The sequence below is a fragment of the Agelaius tricolor genome, unplaced genomic scaffold (assembly GCF_023055355.1).
Source record: "Agelaius tricolor isolate 1412-34295 unplaced genomic scaffold, bAgeTri1.0.p SCAF_37, whole genome shotgun sequence".
In the NCBI taxonomy this organism is placed as follows: Eukaryota; Metazoa; Chordata; class Aves; order Passeriformes; family Icteridae; genus Agelaius; species Agelaius tricolor.
In genome coordinates this window covers 2831641-2855668 of record NW_027269297.1, presented here as the reverse complement: position 1 = coordinate 2855668, position 24028 = coordinate 2831641, and the positions used below count along the sequence as shown (strand labels likewise).

Sequence of the window (24028 nt, the reverse complement as noted above, 5' to 3'; positions counted from 1 at the left end):
AGTGCAGCCCCAGGGGTGTGACGGGCACGTTCCCTCCAGGGTCACCGTGGGCAGGGGGCAATGCTTGGCCTTGGCAGAGCTTTGGTGGCACCGCTGAGCCCTGGGGTGCAGAAGGGTGGGGTGCAGGGGGTGCTGGGGGCGGGGGGACACCGGGTGCATGGCTGGGGGGGATGCTGGGGGTGCGTGGGGGATTCCGGGGGTGTGTCTGTGTTAATTCTGGTTATGGGGGGGTCTGTCTGTGTGTCCGTGGGTGACTCTGGTTGTGGAGGGTCTGTTCGTGTCCCTCTGTCCATTCGTGTCCCCGTATCTGTTCGTGTCCCTGTGTCCGTGTGTGTCCCCCCGTCCGTTCGTGTGTGTCCCCGTGTCCGTTCGTGTCCCCCTGTCCGTCTGTGTCCCCCTGTCCGTTCATGTGTCCTCCTGTCCATGTGTGTCCCCGTGTCCATTCGTGTCCCCCTGTCCGTCCGTGTACCCCTGTTCGTTCATGCGCCGTGTCCGTGTATGTCCCCCTGTCCGTGCGTGTCCCCCTGTCCGTCCGTGTCCCCCTGTCCGTGTGTGTCCCCCTGTCTGCTTGTGTCCCCCTGTCCGTTCGTGTCCCCCTGCCCGCGCACAGCGGCCACCTCTGCAGTACCAGCTCCCGCCTGCCAGGGGGCGCTGCCGGCGGGCGCTGCGCTGCGGCGCGGGGCGTGGCCCGGACAGGGCGTGGCCGGGGCGTGGCCGATGACGCAGCTCCCAAGCCCCGCCCCGGTCAGCTGAGCGCGCCGCACCGCCCCCCCCGCGCCCCCCCGACCCCCCCACCACCATCCTCCTCCTCCTCCTCCTCCTCCTCCCTCCGCCCTCCGCATCCCCGCGCCGCCACCCGCAGCCTCGCCCGGCCGTGCGCGCCCCTGGGTGCCCCCCGAACCCCCCCGGCACCGAGACATGGCCCCCATCGGACTCAAGGCTGTGGTGGGAGAGAGTAAGATCCGCGCCCCCCGCGGGGTTCGGGGCTGGGGGGCAGCGCGGGGAAGCGGCGGGGGCGGGGGGGCTGCCCCGGCCGGGGTGGGGTGGGGGGGATGCTGCGGATGCGCAATACGGACCCTCGGGGATGGGGGGGGACACACGGGACACCCCCGTGGGGACACGCGGGCGTCGTGGGCTGGGGGGGCCGGGGGTGCTGTCACCTTCCGGGGTGTGTTTGTTGAATTTTTGCGGGTGTTTGGGGTTTTTCTGCAGTGCTGGGGGAGGGGGGGGATTGGTGACGGGGCGGCGGTGGAGAAGCGGGGGGGGGGGGGGGGGACAAGGAAGCCGGAGACGTTCGAACCCCCCTCGGTTTTATTCCCCCCTCGGTTTTATCCCCCCCTCGCCCCCCGTGGCCCCCAATCCCCCGAAGGGCCTGGAGGCTGAGCCCCGAGGGGGGACACAGAGGGGTGCAGACCCCCCCAAACCCTCCCCCAGCGCAGTGCCAGGCCGGGCCCTCCCGCTTTGTCTGCAGCAAATCCCGCTCAAACGCTGGCCTTTATTGCATTATTATTATTTTTATTCCTCTTATTATTATCATTATTATTTTCGCGGGTGTGCCTTTGCTCTCGCAGCCCGGGGGTGCCCCTGTGTGTGTCCCCCCTCCCCGGGCATCCCTTGCCGGGGGGGTCCCGCTCCCTTCCCGGCCGGAATCTCGCCGGGAGCCGCGGGGGGGGCACGGCCCCATCGTCCCCGGCTCCGCTTCCTCCTTCCCGGCTGTGCAAGGCGATATTTTCCCGGGGGGAAACGAAGCGGGGGGGAGGTTGTTCTCCAAAAACACCCGATGCTGGACCAGGAAGGAGGGGCGCTCCTTTCCCCGGGGCGAAATTAAGGCGAAAAAACTCCGCATTATAGAGAAAAAAAAAAAAAAAAAAAAAAAGAAGAAAATGAAAGGGCAGGAACCGGTGGGAACTTCCCCCCGCAGCCATGAGCCTTCCTCCTCCTCCTCCTCCTCCTCCCCGCCTCTCGCAGGGTTTATTTCCGTGGCACCGTGGCCGGCCGCGGCCGGATCTGGGTGTTTTTTGGGGTTTTTCGCTGGTTTTGGGGCTGTTTTTGGCGTGCCAACCGTGCCCGTGGCCGTCCCCCCGCCCTCCCGCGGGCGCTGCAGATGGCGCGGCCGGGCCGGTGGTGTGATCGGGTGGGTGGCGATGGCCAGGGGGGGACACGGGGGGGATCCCCGTGGCTGCGTGGCCCTGCCACCCTGCCGGTGTCACCGGCCGCGGGGACGGGGCTGCGAGCCCAAAATGGACGGGAGAGGCAGGGCAGTGTCCCGGTGTGGCTGTGCTGCAGGAGCAGCGATGGGGACGGGGGCTTTGCTGGGCTCTATCAAGAGGGGACAGGGCTGTCCCCAGCCCGGGGGGATGCGGGAAGAGGGGGTCAGACCCCTGGCAGGGCCCGAGAGGGGACAGACACCAGCGGCACTGCGTGTCCCCTATCCCCATTCATTGTCTCTGCGCTGGGAGACGGCACAGACACACACACAGACACAGAGAGAGGTTCCAGGCAGCATCAGGGAAATCTGACTTAATCCTCCCCTTCAGGGTTTAGTGACAAACCGCTCCGTTCTCTCCCTGCAAAACATCATTCCCGGCTGGCGATGAGAATGTGGAGCCGGGCAGCAGCGCCGGAGCCGGGCTGGCGGGGACGCGTGGGTGGCTGCGAGGGGGGAGCCGCCGCTGTGCATCAGAATGCTGCAGAGCAGCGAGGGTGGCACCGGGGGGGCACCCTGGGGTCCCCACAGGGGTCTGGGTGCTCCTCAGCCCCCCATGGGGAGCTCCCGGGCTCGGTGCATCAGGCTGCCTTTGGGGGGTGGATGCTGGAGATGCTCCCCAGAGTTGGAGCAGGGTCCCCGGAGCTCTGTCCCTGGGCACTGGCACGAGATTTCCTGGGCTGCGCCAGCCTGGCACTCCCTGGAGGTTTTCCTGCAGGAGGTGTTTGCTCCCGAGGAGCAGGAGAGCCAAGCCTGGGGCTGACCCCGAGGCAGGACATCTCCTGTGGGCTGCTTTTCCTGCAGGAAAAGGGAGGGATGGATGGGGAGGATGGAGGGATGCATGGAGGGGAGGATGGGGTGGATGGGGAGGATGGAGGGACGGATGGAGGGGTGGATGGGGAGGATGGAGGGGTGGATGGGGAGGATGGAGGGATGCATGGGGAGGATGGAGGGGAGGATGGAGGGGTGGATGGGGAGGATGGAGGGATGCATGGGGAGGATGGAGGGATGCATGGGGAGGATGCTGCCGCGTTGCCATGGCTCGCTCCGCCAGCCCCCCCTCCCGAGCTGCATTCTGCCCTGGCTTCCCTCCAGACCCGGATTATTCCTCTGACCAGCTGGTGCCATAACAGGACGGGGTTTGGAGGCCTCTGATGAGGTTGGAGGCGGCAGGCAGGGGGAGAGGTGGGCCAGGGCTGCAGGAGGAGAAGGGCAGAAGCAGATTGTCACCCCCAGAGGTGTGGGCTGTGTGCTGGGGGCTGTCCCTGCACCTTCCCGAGGTGTCCGGCCGTGGTGACTGCGTCCTCCTGCGCTGGCTGTTGTCTGCACAGGCTGGGAGCTGAGTGTGCTTGTCCCCAGAGGTGATGCCTGAGCACCAGGTCCTCCTGCTGTGTTGCTGTCCCCTCCCAGGGAGAGCTGACCCCTTTGCCCTGGTGCTGGTTGGGAAAAATCTCATCTGAGAGTGGCAGCTCTGAGGACACCCATCCCCAAATCTGCATCTGACCCCCAGCTGTAGGGACATCATCCCCAAATGTTCACTGACCCCCAACTGCATAAAAATCATCCCCAAATGTTCACTGACCCCCAACTGCATAAAGATCATCCCCAAATCTTCATCTGACCCCCAACTGCAGGGACATCATCCCCAAATCTTCACCTCTTTCACTGATGCACATCTCTCCAAACCTCTTGTGCCCCCTTGGATCTTCTCAGGGCCACCTTGTCCTGCAGCAGCCTGCAGTGAGGAGGAGGAGGAGGAGGCTGGTTTTACTTCACTGAAGTGTCAGCAGCCAGGAGAGACAGGCCCTGCTGCAGGGGTGACACTTGTGCAGCGCCTGCCACTGCTCTGGGCTGGCACAGGACACCAGGACACACAGCTGGATGTGATTCCATGGTGGATCCAAACCCCTGCAGCCCTTCAGCCTCCCCAGAGGCTCCTTTGGCTGCCGGTGCTGTCCTGGGCAGGAGGAGCCCTGGGATAAGGAAGCACTTTGCAGAGGCAGCAAGAAAACACCTTTCCCCCAGGGCACCAGGTGATCCTCCCACGGGGCAGCCTCACCTGCCCAGCCTCCCCCAGAGCTGCCCTGTGCCTCCTGCCAGGGCCATGGCCACGGCAGATCCAGCCTGGACACTGCCCAGTGTCACTGCATGTCCCCAGCTGGGCCTCTCCAGGGTCCAGCCCTGCCTGGGGATGACTCAGGGACTCAGGCTTGGGTTGTGCTGCACCTGCATGGGCAGGGCTGGGGCTGCTGCCAGCCTGGGTGCCTGCTGGTACCTGAGCCAGCCTGGCTGTTTGGGGCACCTTAGGGCTGCCACCAGCCCCTGCTGGGCACAGGGAGCCAGGAGGGTCAGATGCTGCTCATGGAGGATCTGAGCCTGTCTCAGTGCCCAGGGGATCCAGGAGGGTCAGATGCTGCTTGTGGAGGATGTTCTGAGCCTGTCTCAGTGCCCAGGGCACGTGGCTGCTGTGCTGCCCATGGCAGGCCTGGCAAGGGCTGTGCCAGGCAGAGAGGAAGAGGAGGCAGTGAAGGGCACAGGGGCCATTGGAGGGATGCCCATGGCATCCTCTTGCCTGCACAGGGCACAGCTGTGACCCCAGAGGGTGGGTGAGGAGCAGGAGGTGTCTGTACCCTGTCCCCACCACGGTGGGAGCAGACCCTGAATCCAGTGGCTCCCTGAGCAGCCCATCCTCCCAATTCCCACATTCCAGGGTCCCTGTGGTGCCAGCCTGGTGTGTGGGTACAGCAGTGGGCACAGCTGGGGCTGTAGCTCTGTCACCAGGCTCTGTCTCACCTCTGGTGTTGGCTTGAAGTTGGAAAAGCTTGAAAAAATCGTTGTAAAATTCAGTGTTCACCATCTCAAGCATTGCAGAACAATTTCAGTCTCCATTCTGCACCAGGAGCTGAGAAACTCCTGCCCATATGTGCCCGTGGAAGGTGACCAAGAGTGACAAACCTGAGTTTGGCAGGACTGCATCCACCCACCATGTGCAGGAAGGTTCAGAAAGCCACCAATGGAGAGGATTTAGACTCTTCCCTTTTAGAAAGAAAAAAAGCAGTAAGGTTTGTGTGTGATTCCTCTGCACCTCCAGGAGAAGGTGGCCCAGGAGAGAGATCCCTTCCTTCTTCCCACAGAATGAACACTTTGCAGAGCAGAATCATCACCATCACAAGGCTCTGGTCTCACGCTGAGGAGCAGATGCTGCTCCCTCCAACTCACAGTGCGGGGAAGGAGCTTGGCTCTGGAGAGTGCAAAAATAGAGCAGGGCTGAAGGTGCTGGGATCTGTGGGCTCCCACATCCCCCAGGATGGGAGAGAACGTTGGCAATGTGCACACACCTGTGGGCACCTGTGCTCGGAGGGGCTTTTGTGGAGCCCATCAGATGGATCAGGGAGCAGCAAGGAGCACTCAGCCACCTGCCAGCTGCCCTCCAGCCTGTCCTGCTGTCCCTGAGGGACAGGAGAGCAGCCCAGCCTGGATTCCCACCAAAGAACCACAATTTGTTGGTGTTTTCCTCCGTTTTGGTTCAATGCAGAGAGAAGAACGAGCTCACAAAGTCGTGGCCACACGTAGGGATGTGGGGGTCACCTCCCCTCAGGGACACTGTGACACCTCTGGGCACTGAAGCACCACAGCCAGGGACAGCATCTGCTGGGGATGGAAACATCTGGAGCAAGAGGACACGTGTTGGTCAAGGGTGGTGCCTTCAGCAGGGACCTGAAGGGCTGGGGCTCATTGATTGTACCCAAACCCAAGGAAACTCTGCTCAGCTCCCAGATCCTTGTGCAGGCCCAAGGAAATTGTCTGGAGTTGCCACAGAATATCCTGAGCTGGAAGGGACCCACAGGGATCAGCACAGTTCAGCCCTGCAGGTCACCCCTGCCATCGCCCTGTGCCTGATCCTGCAGTGCAAACCTCGTGAATTTTCCTCTGTTCCTGCAGGGCACTCAGAGGCCTCATGGGTGTGATTGTGCATTTCATTTCCTTTTTTCACTTCTGGCTGTGTTACTCAACTTCTACAGAGTTCGAGAGCTCCAGGTCTCCATCCTCCTCCTCCTCCCTGGGCTGTGCAGCTCTCCCAAGGCTTTGCCCAGCAGGGATGAATGTGGGCACCCTTCATGAGAGCAGTGCAAACAGGAAAAGGAGGAGTTAAACACATGGCTGGGACTAATCCCTGGGTTCCTGGGTGAGAAATGTGTCCTCCAGGAAGGCTGAGGGCTTCCAGGCATAATCCAATGGGAAAAATGGATGTTCAGGACTTGGGCTGCTGCAGGGGAGGTGTTTGAGACTTGTTTGGGTTCTGGGGACAGCAGTGGCCAGACTCAGGTCATCCCTGGATGGTTCTTAGCCATGCTGAGGGACATCAGCTGGGCTTTGTCTCCTCTCAGTGATTCCCTTGTGCTGGGTGGTGCTGGTGGCTGTGTAGGGCCGTCCCTGCCACCCTGGGCTCCCTGCTGCCTGTTTTATTTGGGGGGGCACCTGCAGAGCCCCAGCTGGGGCTGTTTGGAGCTGGGGACGTGCTCCACTCCGTGCTGGGATCAGTGCAGCATTCACACTGGCTTGAGCAATGAGTTAATGAAGCAGCACAAATGCAGTTGCCAGGCCAACCCAAAGCCAAACGTGTGTCTGGAGATGCAGGCTGACAGCTTTTGAGGAGAAGTGGCACCCCAGCAAACCTCACCCTCATTCCATGGGTTCATGGATTTCCATGATCCAGCTCTCCAGAGCTGCCCTGGGATTTGGGATCCCTCTCGGCTTTCTGTGGTTGAGATGACTTTGGAGGTATTAGAAAGTTGTTTTTATTTTAGTTTTGCGACTGAAGAAGAAGTTGAGATGTGTTGGTTTTGCTTCTCAAGGTTGTTTATTTTTTCTTATCTATTCCATTCTTTCTCTGACCTGCTGAGATCCAGCAGGTCGGGTTGTGGCACAGTCCCTGCCCTTGGGGTGGTGTTAACTTTTGATACTAAGAACTACCTGTGCTTTATTTACAATAATTTTCTAATACTTACCACTTATGTTAGACTTTGACTTGTGGAAGGCTTTAAAGACTTATGTCTTTAAACCAATCCAAAAGTGTCACCATCACAGCAGAAGATGGAGGACAAGAAGGAGAAGAAGGACAGAACATGCCCAGATTGTTCCATCTTGCTTTTTGAACCTCCATTCTAAAACTCTAAAATTTTACTTTTTCACCCTGTGATAAATTCACTATCATTCTACTCAAACCCTTGTGGCCTGTAACTCCTCACACAGAGTTGGGAATTGTTTCCATGGGCTAAAATCAAAGGCCCAGGTGTCTTTGACTCTGTGCCAAGGTCTCTGAGCCCCCTGCCAGGGTCTGGAGTGCTCCAGGGCAGCCAGAGCAATGTCCTGGGTTCTGACAGATCCTGAGACACAGCAGAGGGAAAAGCCTGGTTTTATCTCCAAGATGAAAAACTTGGCTGTGAGCATCACCAAATGATGTTAGATCCTAGAAACTCTCTCTGGCCAGATGTTTGAGGACATGGACAGCAACATCTGGCCTGCTGATGTGGAGGGAGAGCAGCACTTCTGGGAGGGCACTGAGCATGGCTTGAGGCCCTTGTGGAGGATCTCCCATTTCCCCTGGGAGTGCAGAGCACTCTCCCTGAGCTGGGCTTTAGTGGCTGCTGCAGGAACACCAGGAGGGGAATGTCATGGCCACATCTCCCTAAATGTGACACCAGTCTCCAGCTTTTGCTGGAGCTTTGTGCCCTTTGGCAGGACCCTGGAGCTCTCTGGGGGATGCTCTGTGGATTTGCCTCTTTCCTGACCCTGCCTGGGCTCTGAGGTGGCTCTGGCTGGCTCAGAAGAGCCAAAATTTTGTGCAAGAGCCAAAATTTGGAGTCAGATCTAACCCAGGGCAGGAGAGGACATCAGTGTAGGGAATGAGTGTGCCCAAGGACCAGGGATTTAGGGACTGACACCCTAAACCTACCAAGGTCAGAGAAATTACCCTTTGAGGTGCCCAGCTCCTGCCCTGAGAGGCCCATCCTGGTTCCAGGGTGGGGCTGGGGATGTGGCAGCACTGTCTGCAGCCAGGCAGGTGCTCCCCCCTCAAACATCCTCCACCCATCCAGCCCATCCCTGTGCAGCAGGGACAGGGTGTCCCACAGAGCCACAGTGTCCCTGCAGCTGCTGCCCCTGCCAGGACACGCTGGGAGGCTGAGGCAGCACTTTGGGAGCCTTTTTTGGGATCTCCTGTCCTTGGGCCCTCTTCTCCCACGGGAACACCATCCCCTGGGCCACAGGATGCTCCTCCCAGCCTCCTTCTGTCCTTCCTTCCCTGTCCTTCCTTGCCCAGCTGGAATTTCATTGCAGGGAGGGGCAGGAATTCTTCCTGGCTGCTGCTTTCTGCTGACCCCTTCCATGGTGCACCAGCAGGGCTTTACTGGGCTTTACTGGGATGGAACTGGGGGATGGGATGGGGTGAAGATGGAGCCTGTGGGGTGGGGTGATGGAGCTGATGGGATGAGGATGGAGCTGATGGGATGGGATGAAGATGGAGCTGATGGGGTGGGGTGAGGATGGAGCTGATGGGATGGGATGAGGATGGAGCTGATGGGATGAGGATGAGGATGGAGCTGATGGGGTGGGGTGAGGATGGAGCCTGTGGGATAGGATGAAGATGGAGCTGTGGGATGGGATGAGGATGGAGCTGTGGGATGGGATGAAGATGGAGCTGAGGGGATGGGGTGAGGATGGAGCTGATGGGATGGGATGAAGATGGAGCTGTGGGATGGGATGAAGATGGAGCTGTGGGATGGGATGGGATGAAGATGGAGCTGTGGGATGGGATAGGATGAGGATGGAGCCTGTGGGATGGGATGAAGATGGAGCTGATGGGATGGGATGAAGATGGAGCTGTGGGATAGGATGAAGATGGAGCTGTGGGATGGGATAGGATGAGGATGGAGCTGTGGATGGGATGAAGATGGAGCTGTGGGATGGGATGAGGATGGAGCTGTGGGATAGGATGAGGATGGAGCTGTGGATGGGATGAAGATAGATGGAGCCTCGGTGCTGCCCTGCAGACAGTGCTGTTGTTGCTGGATCCTCGCTCTGGGGCAGGAGCCAAGTGAGTGATGGCAGGAGGAGCAGGGATGTGCTGGCACTGCTCCTTCCCAGCTGTGCCCTGCTCTCAGGGTGCAGGGAGCAGCACTGGGGGGCACAGGCAGCCCTCACTGCCAGCCCCTGCCCACACAGGACCATTCCTGCTGCATTTGGTGGGTGCAGGTGGGCAGCACACGTGGGCACAGGCAGCAGCTTTGCCTGCCCAGTTCAGGTACCCAGGCACCCTCCCTCCCCCCTCCCAGCCTGGCGCTGCCCTGCACCTCCTGTCCCCAGGGGGAGGCCAAAGGATGTGACCAAGGGCAAGGCCAGTGTCCTCCTGGGGCTCCCTGCAGGCAGATTCATTTGTTTATTTATTTATGTATTAAGGGCACCTTTAGGCAGGGAAAGTGATGGATGTGCATTCCTCCCTTGCAGTGGTAGGAATGGCTGTTTTCTGCAGGTTTTGCAGCAGGACAGACAGACAGCAGCACTCAGAGGCTCCTGTGTTATCCCTGTTGGCACCGGTGCCAGCTCTGGACCCTGCTGGGCTTTGCCCAGGGAAGCAGCAGCAGCCTTGGGGTGACCCACAGGGAAGCTCCCAGGGCTGAGGCTGGCAGGGTGACACCCTCACACCTCTGTTTTCTAGTTCAGAGATGTTCCTTAACTGGCTTTGTATTGGGCATTTCCATCCCTGTCCCTGGGAGCAGGGCCTCAGAGCAAAACCCTGCAGGGATGAAATCCAGGGGAAATGCTGTGTGAAGACTTGGCACTGACTCCTTTCCTCAGGCTCAGCTCTGTGAGGGACAGAGCTTCACACACCAGGGTCACAGGGGACCTGCAGGGTTTGGGGGGCACCTCTCTCCCCCAAACCTGATGTTTGGGCAGCACTGGCAGCAGGGCAAGGCTTGAACCCCCCCTTCCTGCAGCCCAGCCCCAAAGGTTGTCCCACTGCCACCTGCTCATGTCCCTGAATGTCCCTGGGAGCTGCCTGGGGCAGGAGCAGGGGAATTTGGGGTGGGTGCTCCTGGGGTGCTGCTGTCCTGCCTGGTTGCATAAGCCCAGCAGCCACGGGAGGTGAAATGGGATTGTGAGGGATTACAAGGAACAGGCTCAGGCCGCTTGATTCTTGTTTCTAAAAGGAGCTCTTAAGCTGCTGTTGTTTTCCCAGCACTTTGGATTAGGGCTGAACCTTGTGGGGCTGTCCCCAGGCTCCCCAGAGGGACCCCCCAGCCAGCCTGGGGGCTGTCTGTGAGTGCCAAGCACGACAGAAAACAGGGCTGGGGGGTGACCACCCCTGCCTGGGCACCCCAACAGCACCCCCATCCCCTCCTCCATCCCCAGTTAGGGCACAGTGTGAGTGGCACAGGGTGACTCTGCACGGGGGTGGGGGTTTGGTGCCCCCCCTGCAGGCCCTGGGGTGCTGTGGGGGGGGACACTGGGGTCTCACCATTGCCCACATCCCCTTTCTTGCAGAGATTATGCACGATGTGATCCGGAAAGTGAAGAAGAAGGGGGAATGGAAGGTGAGCACTGAACCCAGGGAGGGCCCGGAGGGGAGGAAGCAGGGAAGGGGCAGGGTGGGGAGGGTCCTGCTGTGGCCCCAGCTCACAGGGTGCTCACAGGGTGCTCACAGGGTGCTCTCCTGTCCCCAGGTGCTGGTGGTGGACCAGCTGAGCATGCGCATGCTCTCGTCCTGCTGCAAGATGACCGACATCATGACAGAGGGCATAACCAGTGAGTTCCCCCTCCCTGCCTCCACATTCCCTGTGGGAAAAGCCAAATCTCCCTGGGCACCAGGACACCCACAAATGCATCTCCAGGCTGGCACAGGGAGGTTGGCACAGCCCCCACCCAGCCCTATCCCACTTGGGATGGAGCCACTCCAGCTCCCATGGCCTGGGGACGGCTCCTGGTGCCAGGCTGGGGTTCCACAGGTGCCTCCTTGCCTGCTGGGGCTGGAGCAGCCAGAACACCTTGTCTCCTGGCAGCCCTTCAGTTCCAGGAGGGGACCAGGTGTTGGTTTTCATCAGCCTGATAATGAAATAGCTCCCTGCAACACCTGGGAAGGAGAAGGAAATGCCAGCCTGGATCCTGGGAGGTGCTGGGGATGGTGGGGTTTTGCCTGGGACAGCAGAGCTCAGGTGAAGGGGGATGTGAGGATAAACCAAGGGAACAGGAGCACAGACAGATCCCCTGGGACCTGGCCAGCTGCCCACACCCACAGCTCCAGCAGGGCTGGGATGGGTGGGCAGGGATGCCCCAGCTCCCGGGTGGGTAGGGATGAGTGGCTGGGGGTGTTTGGCTGTGGAGGGGCTGCCATAGGGAATCCAATGGCTGTGGGATATCCAGCCACCACGGGGTGTCCAGCAGCCCTGTGTGGCTGAGAGCCCTGCCCACAGCCCCCCTGCCCTGATCCCTGGTCCCTGTTCTCCCCCCAAGTTGTAGAAGACATCAACAAGCGCCGGGAGCCGCTGCCCAGCCTGGAGGCCGTGTACCTCATCACCCCCTCTGAGAAGGTGAGTGCATGCAGGGCTCAGGGACAGGTGAGGTCTGGCAGGGGCAGCTGTGCCCATGGGGAGCATCCTGGCTCCAGTGCTCTCAGGTTTTTGGTTGTTAATTGCTGCCCTGAGATGTGCAGGGTGTCTCTGCTTCGGCCCACACGGCTGAAGAACGAGCCTGGACTCTTCAGTTTTCAGTCTTGAGGTTGTTTATTAATTCTTATCTATAAATTTTTTTTTTCTGCCCAGCTGAGATCTGCTCAGCAGGGCAGCCACAGGCACTCTGACCACCCCCGAGGTGGTGTTGTCCTTTTATACTACAAACTACATAGAACATATTGACACTTAATTCCCCATACCTATCACCCATGTTAGACAGTGAACTTCTACTCTAAATATAGCATATTTACAATTACTTTCCAGTACCCATCACCTGTGTTAGACAGTGCACTTCTACTCTAAACCAATCCCAAAGTGCCAGCATCACAGCAGAAAATGGAGACCAAGAAGAAGAAGAAGAAGAAAGGCTGGACACGCCCAAGTTCCTCCATCGTGTCCCCATAACCCCCATACCAAAAATCCTAAAATCTACATTTTCACCCTGTGATCATTTTATTATTACACCATTCAAACCTCTGTGACTTTCAGGTCCTCATACAAAGCTGGCAACTTGCTCCAGGGGTCACAATCCAATCCCCAGGTGCTCTGGGCTGTGTGCCAGGGTCTCTGAGCCCCCCGGCGGGGTCCTGGCAACTCTGGGCACCCAGAGGGATGCACTGAGCTCTGACACCCAGAGGGATGCACTGAGCTCTGACACAGTGGTGCCAGCAGGGTGATGGGATGGAGGTGCAGAGCCTGCCCTGAGCAGGAGGGAGGCTCTCAGTGCCATCCTGCCCAGCCCAGCTGCTCCCTCTCTCTTGCAGTCCATCCACTCCCTCATCAATGACTTCAAGGATCCTCCCACCTCCAAGTACAGAGCTGCCCACGTCTTCTTCACTGACTGTGAGTACCCAGAGGGGTGGGGAGGGGTGAGGGGTGAGGGATGGAGAGATGCTGAGCACCACCCTCCTCCCCTCACAGCCTGTCCTGACGCCCTCTTCAACGAGCTGGTGAAATCCCGCGCCGCCAAGGTCATCAAAACCCTGACTGAGATCAACATTGCCTTCCTCCCCTCCGAGTCCCAGGTGAGCCTGGGCTGGGCTGGGGGGTGGCTGGGAGGGCTCCAGGTCCCTCTGCAGCCCACAGGGTTTGTGTAACAGCCCTGCACCCCCAGCTGGCTCCTTGCTCCCTCCCTGTCTCCTCAGATGCCTTCCTGGGCTGATCCCATGGGGGATTTAGCAGGTGCTGTGCCTTGGCCCCGTGCCCACAGCTGTGCTGGCCAGCTCTGCCACCAGCCAAGGGCACCAGGGAGCTGGCCCTGGGCCATCTGCCCCTGCTGGGGACAAAGGGACCCGGGGGCAGACCTGCTGGGTGCCATTAACCCTTCCATGCTCAGCATTCCTAGGGAGTGACCCTTGGCACCTTCAGGTGGTTTTTACTGGGGGCACAGCTGGGGAGCTGTGTGTTTCTGCTTGGCCCCAGGTCTCTGTTTCCCTGCCTGGGAGCAGGTGACTGCTGAGGGCAGGGGTCTTCTGCCTCCTCTGCTCAGCTGGGAGGGACACATGGATAGGGATCCTACCATGGAGCTGGAGCTGGGAATTCTGAGGGATGCCCTGAGCATCTCTGAGCTCCAGCTGCCTGGTCCCAGGCTCAGCTGGGTCCATCTGGGCATGAATCTGGTTTCCAAACCCAGCTGGGGTAGGGCAGCTCTCCTGCAGACACCCCTCCCCTCTGACCTCCCTGCCTCTGCACCCCCAGGTTTATTCTCTGGATTCAGCTGACTCCTTCCAAAGCTTTTACAGCCCACACAAGGCCCAGATGAAGAACCCGATCCTGGAGCGCCTGGCAGAGCAGATTGCCACGCTCTGTGCCACCCTGAAGGAGTACCCAGCCGTGCGGTACCGCGGGTGAGGCCAGCGGGGCACCCCGGGGCAGGGATGGGGCAGGTGGGGGCATCCAGGGGCAGGGATGGGATCAGTGTGGGCATCCAGGGGCAGGGATGGGATCAGTGTGGGTGTCCAGGGGTATGGATGGGATCAGTGTGGGCATCCAGGGGCACGATGGGATCAATGTGGGCATCCAGGAGCAGGGATGGGATCAGTGTGGGCATCCAGGGGCAGGGATGGGGCCAGGATGGGGATCCAGGGGCAGAGATGGGATCAGTGTGGGCATCCAGGGGCAGGGATGGGGCTGCTGTGCCCAGTGCTGGTCAGAGCGTGGGGTGGCACGGACAGACAGACAGCCATGCTCAGTGTAAACAGGCTCAGAGTTGATCTGGGCAGCTGGGGGGGTTGGCTCCCTGCAATCTGAGTGGCACCAAGGCAGAGTGGAGCTCGTTGAGGAGAGCTGGGAGTGCACAACAAAACCTGCTGGGGTCCCTGCTCTCCCATGAGCCAAGGATGTTGCACAGGGTAGCCAACATCTCCTCCCCATGCTGTCCCCTGTGGGGCTGACCTGTTCCCTGCCTCCCCAGGGATTACAAGGACAATGCCATGCTGGCACAGCTCATCCAGGACAAGCTGGATGCCTACAAGGCTGATGACCCCACCATGGGTGAGGTGAGCGCTGCTGGCAGCAGGGAGGTGATGCTTCACTCCTGCAGTCCCGCTCCAGCTCTGCCCTGTGGCAGCCACAGGCCCTGAGTGGGGAGCCCAGAGCAGCCCCAGAGCAGCCGTGGGGCTGAGGGAGCCCCTGGGCGGTGCTGATGGCTCTGCTGTGTCCACAGGGTCCAGACAAGGCTCGCTCCCAGCTGCTCATCCTGGACCGCGGCTTTGACCCCGCGTCGCCGGTGCTGCACGAGCTGACCTTCCAGGCCATGAGCTACGACCTGCTGCCCATCGAGAACGACGTCTACAAGTGAGTGCAGGGACCCCAGCGCCCTGTGACACCCCTGAGGCCACTCCTAGGGCAGCAGCTGGGAGCTCAGCATCCCTGCATCCACTGGGTTCTCCATCCACTGGGTCCTGGATCCACTGGATTCTCCATCCATTGGGTTCTCCATCCATTGAATTTCTCATCCATTGGGTTCTCCGTCCACTGGGTTCTCCATCCGTTGGGTTTTCCATCCACTGGGTCCTGCATCCCTTGGGTCCTGCATCCACTGGGTTCTCCATCCACTGGATTCCTCATCCATTGGATTCCTCATCCATTGGGTTCTCCATCCATTGGGTTCTCCATCCATTGGGTCCTGCATCCACTGGGTTCTCCATCCATTGGGTTCCTCATCCACTGGGTCCCCCACCAATCAAGTTCCTCATCCACTGGGTTCTCCATCCATTGCCATCCTCCACAAGGCCTCCATTGGGGACACCAGTGCTGCACTCTGGCAGCCCTGGTGGGCAGGACAGGGACTAAAAGGGCTTCCCACCCTTCAGCCCTCAGCCCCTTCCCAACATTTAGAAGTTGAAGGGGTCCAAGAGGGGAAGAGGTCAATGCCAGTTGAAATCACTTCGCTGCTGGCACAGCCAGGAAGAACCCTCACGTCCCCCATCTCCCCAAACCCAGCAGTGAGGGGGCTGTGTGTGCCCTCAGCCCTGTCCCCTGTGTGACACCCCTCTCCTCACCCCAGGTACGAGACCAGTGGCATTGGTGAGGCCCGGATCAAGGAGGTTCTCCTGGACGAGGATGACGACCTGTGGGTCACCCTGCGCCACAAACACATCGCCGAGGTGTCCCAGTGAGTGGCCCTGGGGCTGGTTTGCTGCCTGGCTGGGACACTGGCCTGGCATTGTCACCCAGCCCTCTGTGAGGGACCCTCTCCAGTCACAGCTCTGCTCTCCTCCTCTCTCCAGGGAGGTGACCCGGTCCCTGAAAGAGTTTTCTTCCAGCAAGAGGATGAACACGGGTGACAAGGTGACCTGGTGCAGCCACCCAGCTGGGGACAGGCTCAGCCACGGGCTGGCAGGTGGTGGGGTCTCCTGGGGACACTGTGCCAAGGAAGAAGGGTGGTCAGGTTCCTGGTGGGGGGAGATGGCTGTGGGGTGCCAGCCCTACACGTGGGGCTGGGAAATGGGGTGCTGTGGGAGAGCTCTGCACCCAGAGATCAGTGTGCTGGGAAATGGGGAGCTTGGGAGAGCTCTGCACCCAGGGATCAGTTTGATGGGAAATGGGGTGCTGTGGGAGAGCTCTGCACCCAAAGATGAGTTTGATGGCAAATGGGGTGCTGTGGGTGAGCTCTGCACCCAGGGATCAGTGTGCTGGGAAATGGGGTGCTGTGGGAGAGCTCTGCACCCAGGGATCAGTTTGATAGGAAATGGGGTGCTGTGAGAGAGCTCTGCACCCAGGGATCAGTGTGCTGGGAAATGGGGTGCTGTGGGAGAGCTCTGCACCCAGGGATCAGTGTGCTGGGAAATGGGGTGCTGTGGGAGAGCTCTGCACCCAGGGATCAGTTTGATGGGAAATGGGGTGCTGTGGGAGAGCTCTGCACCCAGGGATCAGTTTGGCCCAGCACAGGGTCTGTGCACCTCCCTCAGCAGCTGCTCTGTCCCCGTTCCCTGAGTTGGTGGCAGTGAGGGGACCCTGGTGGCAGAAAGCTGTAAAGGTGGCCAGGAGCTGAAGGGACCATCTGAGCCCCAGCCAGGCACACGAGGCTCCCAGAAGATCCTCAGGAGGTTTCTCCCCACCACAGCCCAGTCTGCAGAGCTGCACACCCCTCCTGCCTCAGCTTCAGGGGAGGAGACCTGGCAGTGACACATCAGGTGTCACCAAGCCCCCATGGGGGGCTCACATGGGGACAGAAGTCCTTGGCAGGGTCACCCCCTCCCTGCTGGTGGCCCCCAGGTCCCTGAGGGTGAGTGACCATGTCCCCTTCCCTCACAGACCACCATGAGGGACCTGTCCCAGATGCTGAAGAAGATGCCACAGTACCAGAAGGAGCTGAGCAAGGTAAGGGGAGGGGACAATGTGTGTTCAGTGACTGAGGGAGAGGAGGTGGCAGCTCTCCCCTGGCCACGGGTGGTGGCACAGGGACCCTGAGCTGCTGCCAGCCCTGCAGGGGTGACCACTCTTGTGTCCCCAGTACTCCACCCACCTGCACCTGGCTGAGGACTGCATGAAGCACTACCAGGGCACTGTGGACAAGCTGTGCCGAGTTGAGCAGGTACCAAACATCTCCCCACATTGCCATGGAACCATGGGGGTGCAGCTCCACCCTCCCAGCATGGAGTGGTGCTGAGCACGTGTTCCCTGCAGGACCTGGCCATGGGCACCGATGCTGAAGGTGAGAAGATCAAGGACCCCATGAGGGCCATTGTCCCCATCCTGCTGGATGGCAATGTCAGCACCTATGACAAGATCCGCATCATCTTGCTCTACATCTTCCTGAAGAACGGTGAGGACGTGTGGGCAGGCACATCCAGGTTTGGCCAGGACAATCCAGCTCTGCCTCCCTGACCGGGCTGAGTGTCCTAAGGTGGCAGCAGAGGGGCTGTGTCCCCTCAGTGAGACATTCCTGAGGAGAACACCCCCTGTTGCATTGCCAGGAATCACCGAGGAGAACCTGAACAAGCTGATCCAGCATGCTCAGATCCCGGCAGAGGACAGCGAGATCATCACCAACATGGCCCACCTCGGGGTGCCCATCATCACAGACGTGAGTGTGCTCCTCCCCTGCCCCTGCCCCTGTGTTCTGTCCCCCTGGGGCTGTCCCTGGGGCTGCTGTGGCTCAGGGTGTCCCTGTGCTCTGTGCCCAGTCCACGCTGCGCCGCCGGAGCAAGCCGGAGCGCAAGGAGCGCATCAGCGAGCAGACCTACCAGCTGTCCCGGTGGACCCCGGTGATCAAGGACATCATGGAGGTGAGCCAGCAGCCAGGACAGGCCTGGGGATAGGGCAGGGGGCCACGGAGCCACCCAGGAATGGACCAGCACAGAGCAGGGTGCTCCCAGCCCAGATCCTGACGCCTCTCTGGACGCGGGTCCTCCAGGCTGCAGCTGCCTGGGGGTGCAGCACGGTTGGGATGTTTTGGGAGGCTTTCCTGGCCCCAGGTAGGGTGCACAGAATCACAGTTGGAAGGGATACCAAGGAATATCAAATCCAACTCTTGGCCCTGCACAGACACCCCAACAACCCCACCCTGGTGCCCCAGTTCTGGCAGGGAGGAACAGGAGCACAGCCTGGGGTTCAATCACTGCCTGTGGGGGACAGGGGCTGCCCTTGCTGAAAAGGGATGGGAAACTCAGCTGGTGCTGCATGGACTGAGGGAATCAGAGCAGCACAGAATGTCCTGAGCTGGGAGGGACTGAAGGGATCCCCCAGGGCAGCCCCTGTCCCTGCCCAGCCCCTGTCCCAGCAACCCCAGCCTGGGCATCCCTGGCAGCGCTGCCCAAAGGCTCCTGGAGCTCTGGCAGCCTCGGGGCCGTGCCCATTCCCTGGGGAGCCTGGGCAGTGCCAGCACCCTCTGGGGGAAGAACCTTGCCCTGAGCTCAGCCTGAGCTGCCCTGGCCCAGCCCCAGCCGTGCCCTGGCTCCTGTCCCTGGCCCAGAGCAGAGATCAGTGCCTGCCCCATCTCTTTCCCTCCTGAGGAAGTTTCAGACTGCACTGAGGTCTCCCCTCAGTGTTCATGGCCCTAAGCAGGCTTGCCAGCATCCCTGGATTACAATTGCAGTAACAACTTGGCTGGTTGTGTGTGTGCCACCGTGGCCACCAAGGTTGGGTGGCCTTGTCAAAGCCTTGCCCACGTCCCAGCAGAGCCAGGGGACAGGCATGGCTCTGTACAGTTGTGTCTGTGTGTCCTCAGGAGCTGTGCCAGGAGCTCTGCACTGGGATAGCCCTGGCTCAGACCAGCAGAGCCACAGCTCCCTCGGGTCCCAAAAGCACAGAGCTCATGTTCTCCTCTGCCACAACCCCCCCACAGGGTGGCTTCACCCCCAGGACAGAGGGGCCTGCCCAGGGCAGCAGCACCTCAGCAAGGTGTCCCAGGTGACAGTGACACTGGGTGACACTGGGTGACACTGGGTGACACTGGGTGACACTGACACTGGCAGCGGGTGCCTCGTGCTGGAGGGGGATCCCAAGCTTGGAGCCTTCAGCTCTGCACCTGCTCCTGAGCATCTCAAGAAGGGAATCCTGGGCACAGCCTCCAGAGGGGCTGTGGGGCCTGGGGCTGTGCCTGGCTCCTGGCTGACCCCGAGCCTGTGGCTGTCTGTCCCCAGGATGCCATCGATGACAAGCTGGACACCAAGCACTACCCGTACATCTCCACCCGCTCCTCCGCCTCCTTCAGCACCACTGCCGTCAGGTGGGTGCCCCTCTGCCCTGTCTGTGCCCCCCTGGTCACTGTCACCATCCATCCCACACAGTCCCAGGGGCTGCAGCCAGCAGCAGCTCTGGGAGCTGCTTGGAGGCCTTGTGCCTCAGTTTCCCCTCAGGCACTTCATGTCTGCATTGCTTTGAGGCACCCTGGGTCTGTTTCCCTCCAGGCAGCCTGTGCCTCTGTATCCCTTTAGGAATCCCTTGTCTCAGTGTCTTTCAGGCATCCTGTGCCTCAGTTTCCCTTCAGGCACCCTGTACCTCCATTTTTCCTTAGGCATCCTGTGCTCCAGTTTCCCTACAGATTTCCTGCGTCTGTGTTTCCCTTTGGGAATCCTGTGCCTTCATTTCCCTTCAGGCATCCCATTCCTCAGTTTCCCTCGGGGTATCCCATTCCTCCAGACATGCTGTGCCTCAGTTTCCCTTTAGGAATCCCATGCCTCAGTTTCCCTTTGCCTCACTTTCCCTTCATGCAGCCCATGCCTCTGTTTCCCCCATGGCTTCCTGTGCCTCAGTTTCCCTCCAGACATCCCGTGCTTCTGTTCCTTTGTAGGAATCCCATTCCTCGTTTTCCCTTTGCCCACAACATGCCTCAGCTTCCCTCCAGGCATCTCGTGCCTCAGTTTCCCTTTAGGAATCCCATTCCTCGTTTTCCCTTTGGACACCTGGTGCCTCAGTTTCCCTCCAGCCATCCCGTGCCTCAGTTTCCCTTTAGGAATCCCATTCCTCGTTTTCCCTTTGGACACCTGGTGCCTCAGTTTCCCTCCAGCCATCCCGTGCCTCAGTTTCCCTCCCTGTAACAGCGAGCAGCACTCGTGGCTGGAACACTGTACACTGGAACCATGACTTGCCCTGCTGTAACAGCAACGTCTGTGTGATTTAACCGAGATGTGGTGCCCGTCCTTCACCCTCCTCTTCCTCTCCTCAGTGCCCGCTACGGCCACTGGCACAAGAACAAGGCCCCCGGCGAGTACCGGAGCGGGCCCCGCCTCATCATCTTCATCCTGGGCGGGGTGAGCATGAACGAGATGCGCTGCGCCTACGAGGTGACACAAGCCAGCGGCAAGTGGGAGGTGCTAATAGGTGAGTGTGGCCCGGGGCTGGCCCCTCCTGCTGGCTGCTCATCCCACTCCATCCCGCAAATCCCCGGCTCCAGAGCCGGCGGGAGCTGGAACTCTGCGGAAGGGTTTTCTCCGGACATCTCTTGTCACCCCCTGTGTGTCCCCTCCTTCCCCATCTGGGTTGTGTCACTCCAAACATCCTCATTTTTGCTTCCATTTTTTCACGTCTCCTGGCTGGTGTTGTCTGAGCAGGGCTGGCTGAGAGGGGAGGAGGTTTGGCAGCTTGGATTGCTCCTCGGTTTTGGGGTCGTTACAGGAAGAAAAGTGCAAAATGAAGAGAGGTGCAAACAGGAACCAGGTTTTTCAGGGTCGGGGCCAGCTCCCATCTCTGCTCCCAGGGGAGCTGTGGGTCAGGCACACAGGACACAGTGGATGCTCTACCAGCAAGGAGCTCTTAGGTGCCTAAAATTCCTGTGGGAAGCACAGCTTGGATTCACACACCCTGTAGGGCACAGGCAGGCGTCCTTTACCATCGGATCTGATGCCTGGTGGAGCCCATGCCCGGCATCTCTCCTGCTCCTTGGGAGCAGCATCCCAGTCTCCATCCCCTCCTGCTGCCCCAGCTGTGTCCCTGTCACCGGACACCCATCCCAGCTCCATCCTGCCTGTCACCATCTCACCCCGCCTCTCTCCAGGGTCCATCCCCTGCATGCGCCTCCAAGCTCCGGGCTCCGCCTGCCTCCTTCCTCTTCCTCCCCCCAGAGGCAGCTGCTGGTGGTGGTGGTGGTGGGGGAGCCTCGGCGCAGCCGTCAGCCCCGCTCTGTTCTCCTGCAGGTTCTACTCACATTCTCACTCCCACCAAATTTCTCATGGACCTGAGGCACCCCGACTTCAGGGACTCCACTAGGGTATCATTTGAGGATCAGGCTCCAGCAATGGAGTGAGCCAAAGAAACCAAGTAAAGGCAGCTTACTAATGAAAAAGAAACTCTTCCTCCCCGAAGGGTTTTCTTTGATTTTTTCCATTCTTCTTTTTTTTAATTGTCGTTTTGGGGTCTCTTGGGTTCTCGGATTAGAAAATGCTTGCGGTTCCTCCGACCAGGTGGAAAAGCATCCATCACCCCTCAGCCATGTCCCCTGGCCAGCTCCTTCATGCCATGAGCTCCCCCTCACCAGGGCTGGAGGGGTCAGGGTCCTGCCTGCCCCACGGAGGGGGGGACAGAGCTCCCAAATTCTGCCCTGGGAGCGGGGCTGGAGCGGGGCTGGGGGAGAGGGGCAGCAGGGCAGACCCCAGCACCCATCCTGGGCTGGGCACTGCTGGGACCCCCAGCTCTGGGGTGCCCTGGGGCTGGAGTCCCACTCAGCTCAGGTTTGCTCTTGGATAGGCAGGAGCCTCGTGGCATTGCAGACCCTCAAACCCTGCTCTGGGGTTCAGCTCCCGCTGGTTTCAGCAGTGAGTGCCACCCCAGCATGCCCTGTGTGCTGGTCCCTGCGGTGCCAGGGTGGCTGTGGGCTGAGCCAGCGTGGGCAGCACGGTGGGACCCCCACTGGCACCGTGCTGGGGGACCCCCGAGCACGGGGGGTTTTCCTTGTTTTCCTTGTCCTGTCCCACCCCTGCTGGCCACCTGTCTGTCCCCAGGATGCTCCGTGCAGGTTGGAGGGCCTGGGGAAGGTCCCTCCATGCCAACTGTTCCCTGCATCTCCCCCCCTGCACCCAGCAGTGCCTCCTGCAGTGACCCCAGTGCCACAGCCCCCCTGCACCGGCTCCTCCCGGCCCCAGCCTCATCCCGCCAGCTCCATCCCTCGCCTCCATTCCTCCTCTTGGTCCTTTTCCCGTTCTCCATGCCCCCAGAGCCCACACCCCCTCCCCACAGACTGCATTTCCTCGCAAGCATTTCCAGCGGCGCGGGGCCGGCGCCGCCAGGTAAGGGGGACCCGGGACAGCGGGGACGGGCCGGGCTCCCAAACCATCACTGATCCCCTTGCACCCCTTCTCCTCTGCTCCCACAGGGTCCACGCACATCCTCACCCCACAGAAACTGCTGGACACGCTGAAGAAACTCAATAAAACAGATGAAGAGAGCAGCAGTTAAAAGGAAACGCTGTCACCACTCGATGCCGACCCACGTCCCCGCCGGGCGCCCGGCCCTGGGTGCCACCCTGCACCCAGTGGGCCCCAGCTTCTCTCTTGTTCTTGTGTTGATCCCCCCTCTCCCCTCCCAGCGCCTCCCCCATCTCATTTTATCCACAGGGAGGGGATAACAGCCAAAAAAAAAAAAATAATATATATATATATATTAAGAAAATGGATGCATTGTGTTTAAGAGAAAAAGGAAAAAAAAAATCTATATATTTGTAGCTGCAGCTGTGGGAAGCGCCCAGGAGCTCATTGCTGAGTAACCATCTGCCCATTGCTAGTGAATATGGTGGGGAAAATGACAGAAAAACACTTTTTTTTTTGGGGAATGCTCCTGACTGGGGTCTTGTGTGGATGGGAGGACAGATGGACGGACACCCCACACCGCTCCAGCCGCTGCTCAGGCAGGCACCAGGCTGGCACCACCATCTGTCCCATGGCTTTTGGGCCGATGGCTGCTCCTGCCAGATGTGCACGCCAACATCTGGGTGGGACTTTGGGAAGGGGGTGGTGTGGGAGTGCAGCCAGGATGCTTCACACCGTGGTAATTCCCATGTGAAAAGGGACCAAACCGGTCAAAACTGGGAGCTGGGGCCCACCTGCTTGCACAGCCCTGCTGCAGCCCTGCCTCCCTCTCTGGGAATTCCTTCAAAAATATATATATATATATAAAATAAAAAGCTATTTATATATATATATATATATATATCTGAGCTATCTCTCCATGGATACCTCTCTCCATCCATTTATCCCCACGGGAGCTCGGTGCCCGTGCCCAGCTCCGCTCGTGTCGTCCCGTGGTGAAGCGTTTCTGAGCGTGCCGTCACCCTGAGACCCCCAAAACCCCTCTGGGCCCTCCCCAAAACCCCTCTGGGGCCCCCCAAACCCCCCAGGCCCCCCTTAAACCCTCTGGACTCTGTGTATATTAATGACTGTGTCTTGTGACGTTCTTACGAGCTTGGTGTATAGTGATTTCCCCAAACCTCTGATTTTAGTTGGGTTTTTATTTGACGCCCCTGGATTGCCCCCCTTGTCCCTTGCCTTTAGATGCACTGCAATATTTTGGGGTCTATGGTTTTGTTCTCTTCCCCCTGAAGGCTGTGAGCCCCCTTTTCCTACCCTAAAATTGCTCTTTCTTGCCTTGTTGGTGGTTAGCCCCCCCTTTCCCTTCCCTTCCCTTCCCGTCTGCTCCTTGCCCATAAAGTTAAATATATATTTTTAGGGCAAAGGCTGTATCATTGCACTGATATTTGTTGGTTCCCCTTTGGTCTCCCAGCCCGTTTCTGTTCCTCTTTGGTTTAGCAATGCAAATGCTTCAGGATCTTGTATGTTGGACATTATTATTATTATTATTTTTTCTGTTACAGTTATTTATATAAAAAATAATTTATCAAAAAGGAAAACTTTAAAAAAAAATAATCTAGTCTGTCTTGGAACTTGTTTACCTTGAAATTACTGGAATCTAAATGTTTGAAAGTGTTGAAGCACAAACATGTATCATCTCTGTATATCTGTTCTTCTGTACTAAAGCACTCGAGTGACTAAATAAAAGCGATCTCCATCCCTAGTGCAACTGGGGCTGTGCTCTGCTGCTCCCTCAGGGCCAGGAAAACAGGGAAAAGGCATGGGAAAATATTCCCTCTAACCCCAAGGGAGGGCTCCTGGTGTGGTGATACCATACCTCCCCCTAGGAGTGGCTTTGGGAAGGAAAA

General features: G+C 59.4%; 1 protein-coding gene across 2 annotated transcripts; it reads left to right on the top strand.

Moving 5' to 3' along the window:
* Window positions 1-769: 769 nt before the first annotated feature.
* Window positions 770-23889, top strand: STXBP1 (syntaxin binding protein 1). Of its 2 annotated transcripts, XM_071453770.1 has the most exons (20): window positions 770-955; window positions 10751-10800; window positions 10930-11011; window positions 11717-11793; window positions 12699-12777; window positions 12856-12959; window positions 13633-13781; window positions 14348-14432; window positions 14600-14730; window positions 15443-15550; window positions 15666-15726; window positions 16693-16758; window positions 16892-16972; window positions 17065-17203; window positions 17355-17464; window positions 17565-17666; window positions 19023-19108; window positions 20048-20202; window positions 21015-21138; window positions 22190-23889. In XM_071453770.1, the coding sequence occupies exons 1-19, from the start codon at window positions 919-921 to the stop codon at window positions 21122-21124; spliced, it is 1812 nt and encodes a 603-aa protein (XP_071309871.1). In that variant the 5' UTR covers window positions 770-918; the 3' UTR covers window positions 21125-21138; window positions 22190-23889. The 2 variants fall into 2 exon arrangements, with proteins under 2 accessions (XP_071309871.1, XP_071309872.1); XM_071453771.1 differs by lacking the exon at window positions 21015-21138 and having other exon boundaries at window positions 771-955.
* Window positions 23890-24028: the final 139 nt, after the last annotated feature.

Excerpts from the sequence above, each read along its gene's own strand:
- STXBP1 (XM_071453770.1), top strand. The coding sequence starts at position 919 with ATGGCCCCCATCGGACTCAAGGCTGTGGTGGGAGAGA. Across the intron at positions 11,012-11,716 it reads CATGACAGAGGGCATAACCA|TTGTAGAAGACATCAACAAG; the intron begins GTGAGTTCCCCC and ends TCTCCCCCCAAG. Across the intron at positions 17,204-17,354 it reads CTACATCTTCCTGAAGAACG|GAATCACCGAGGAGAACCTG; the intron begins GTGAGGACGTGT and ends TTGCATTGCCAG.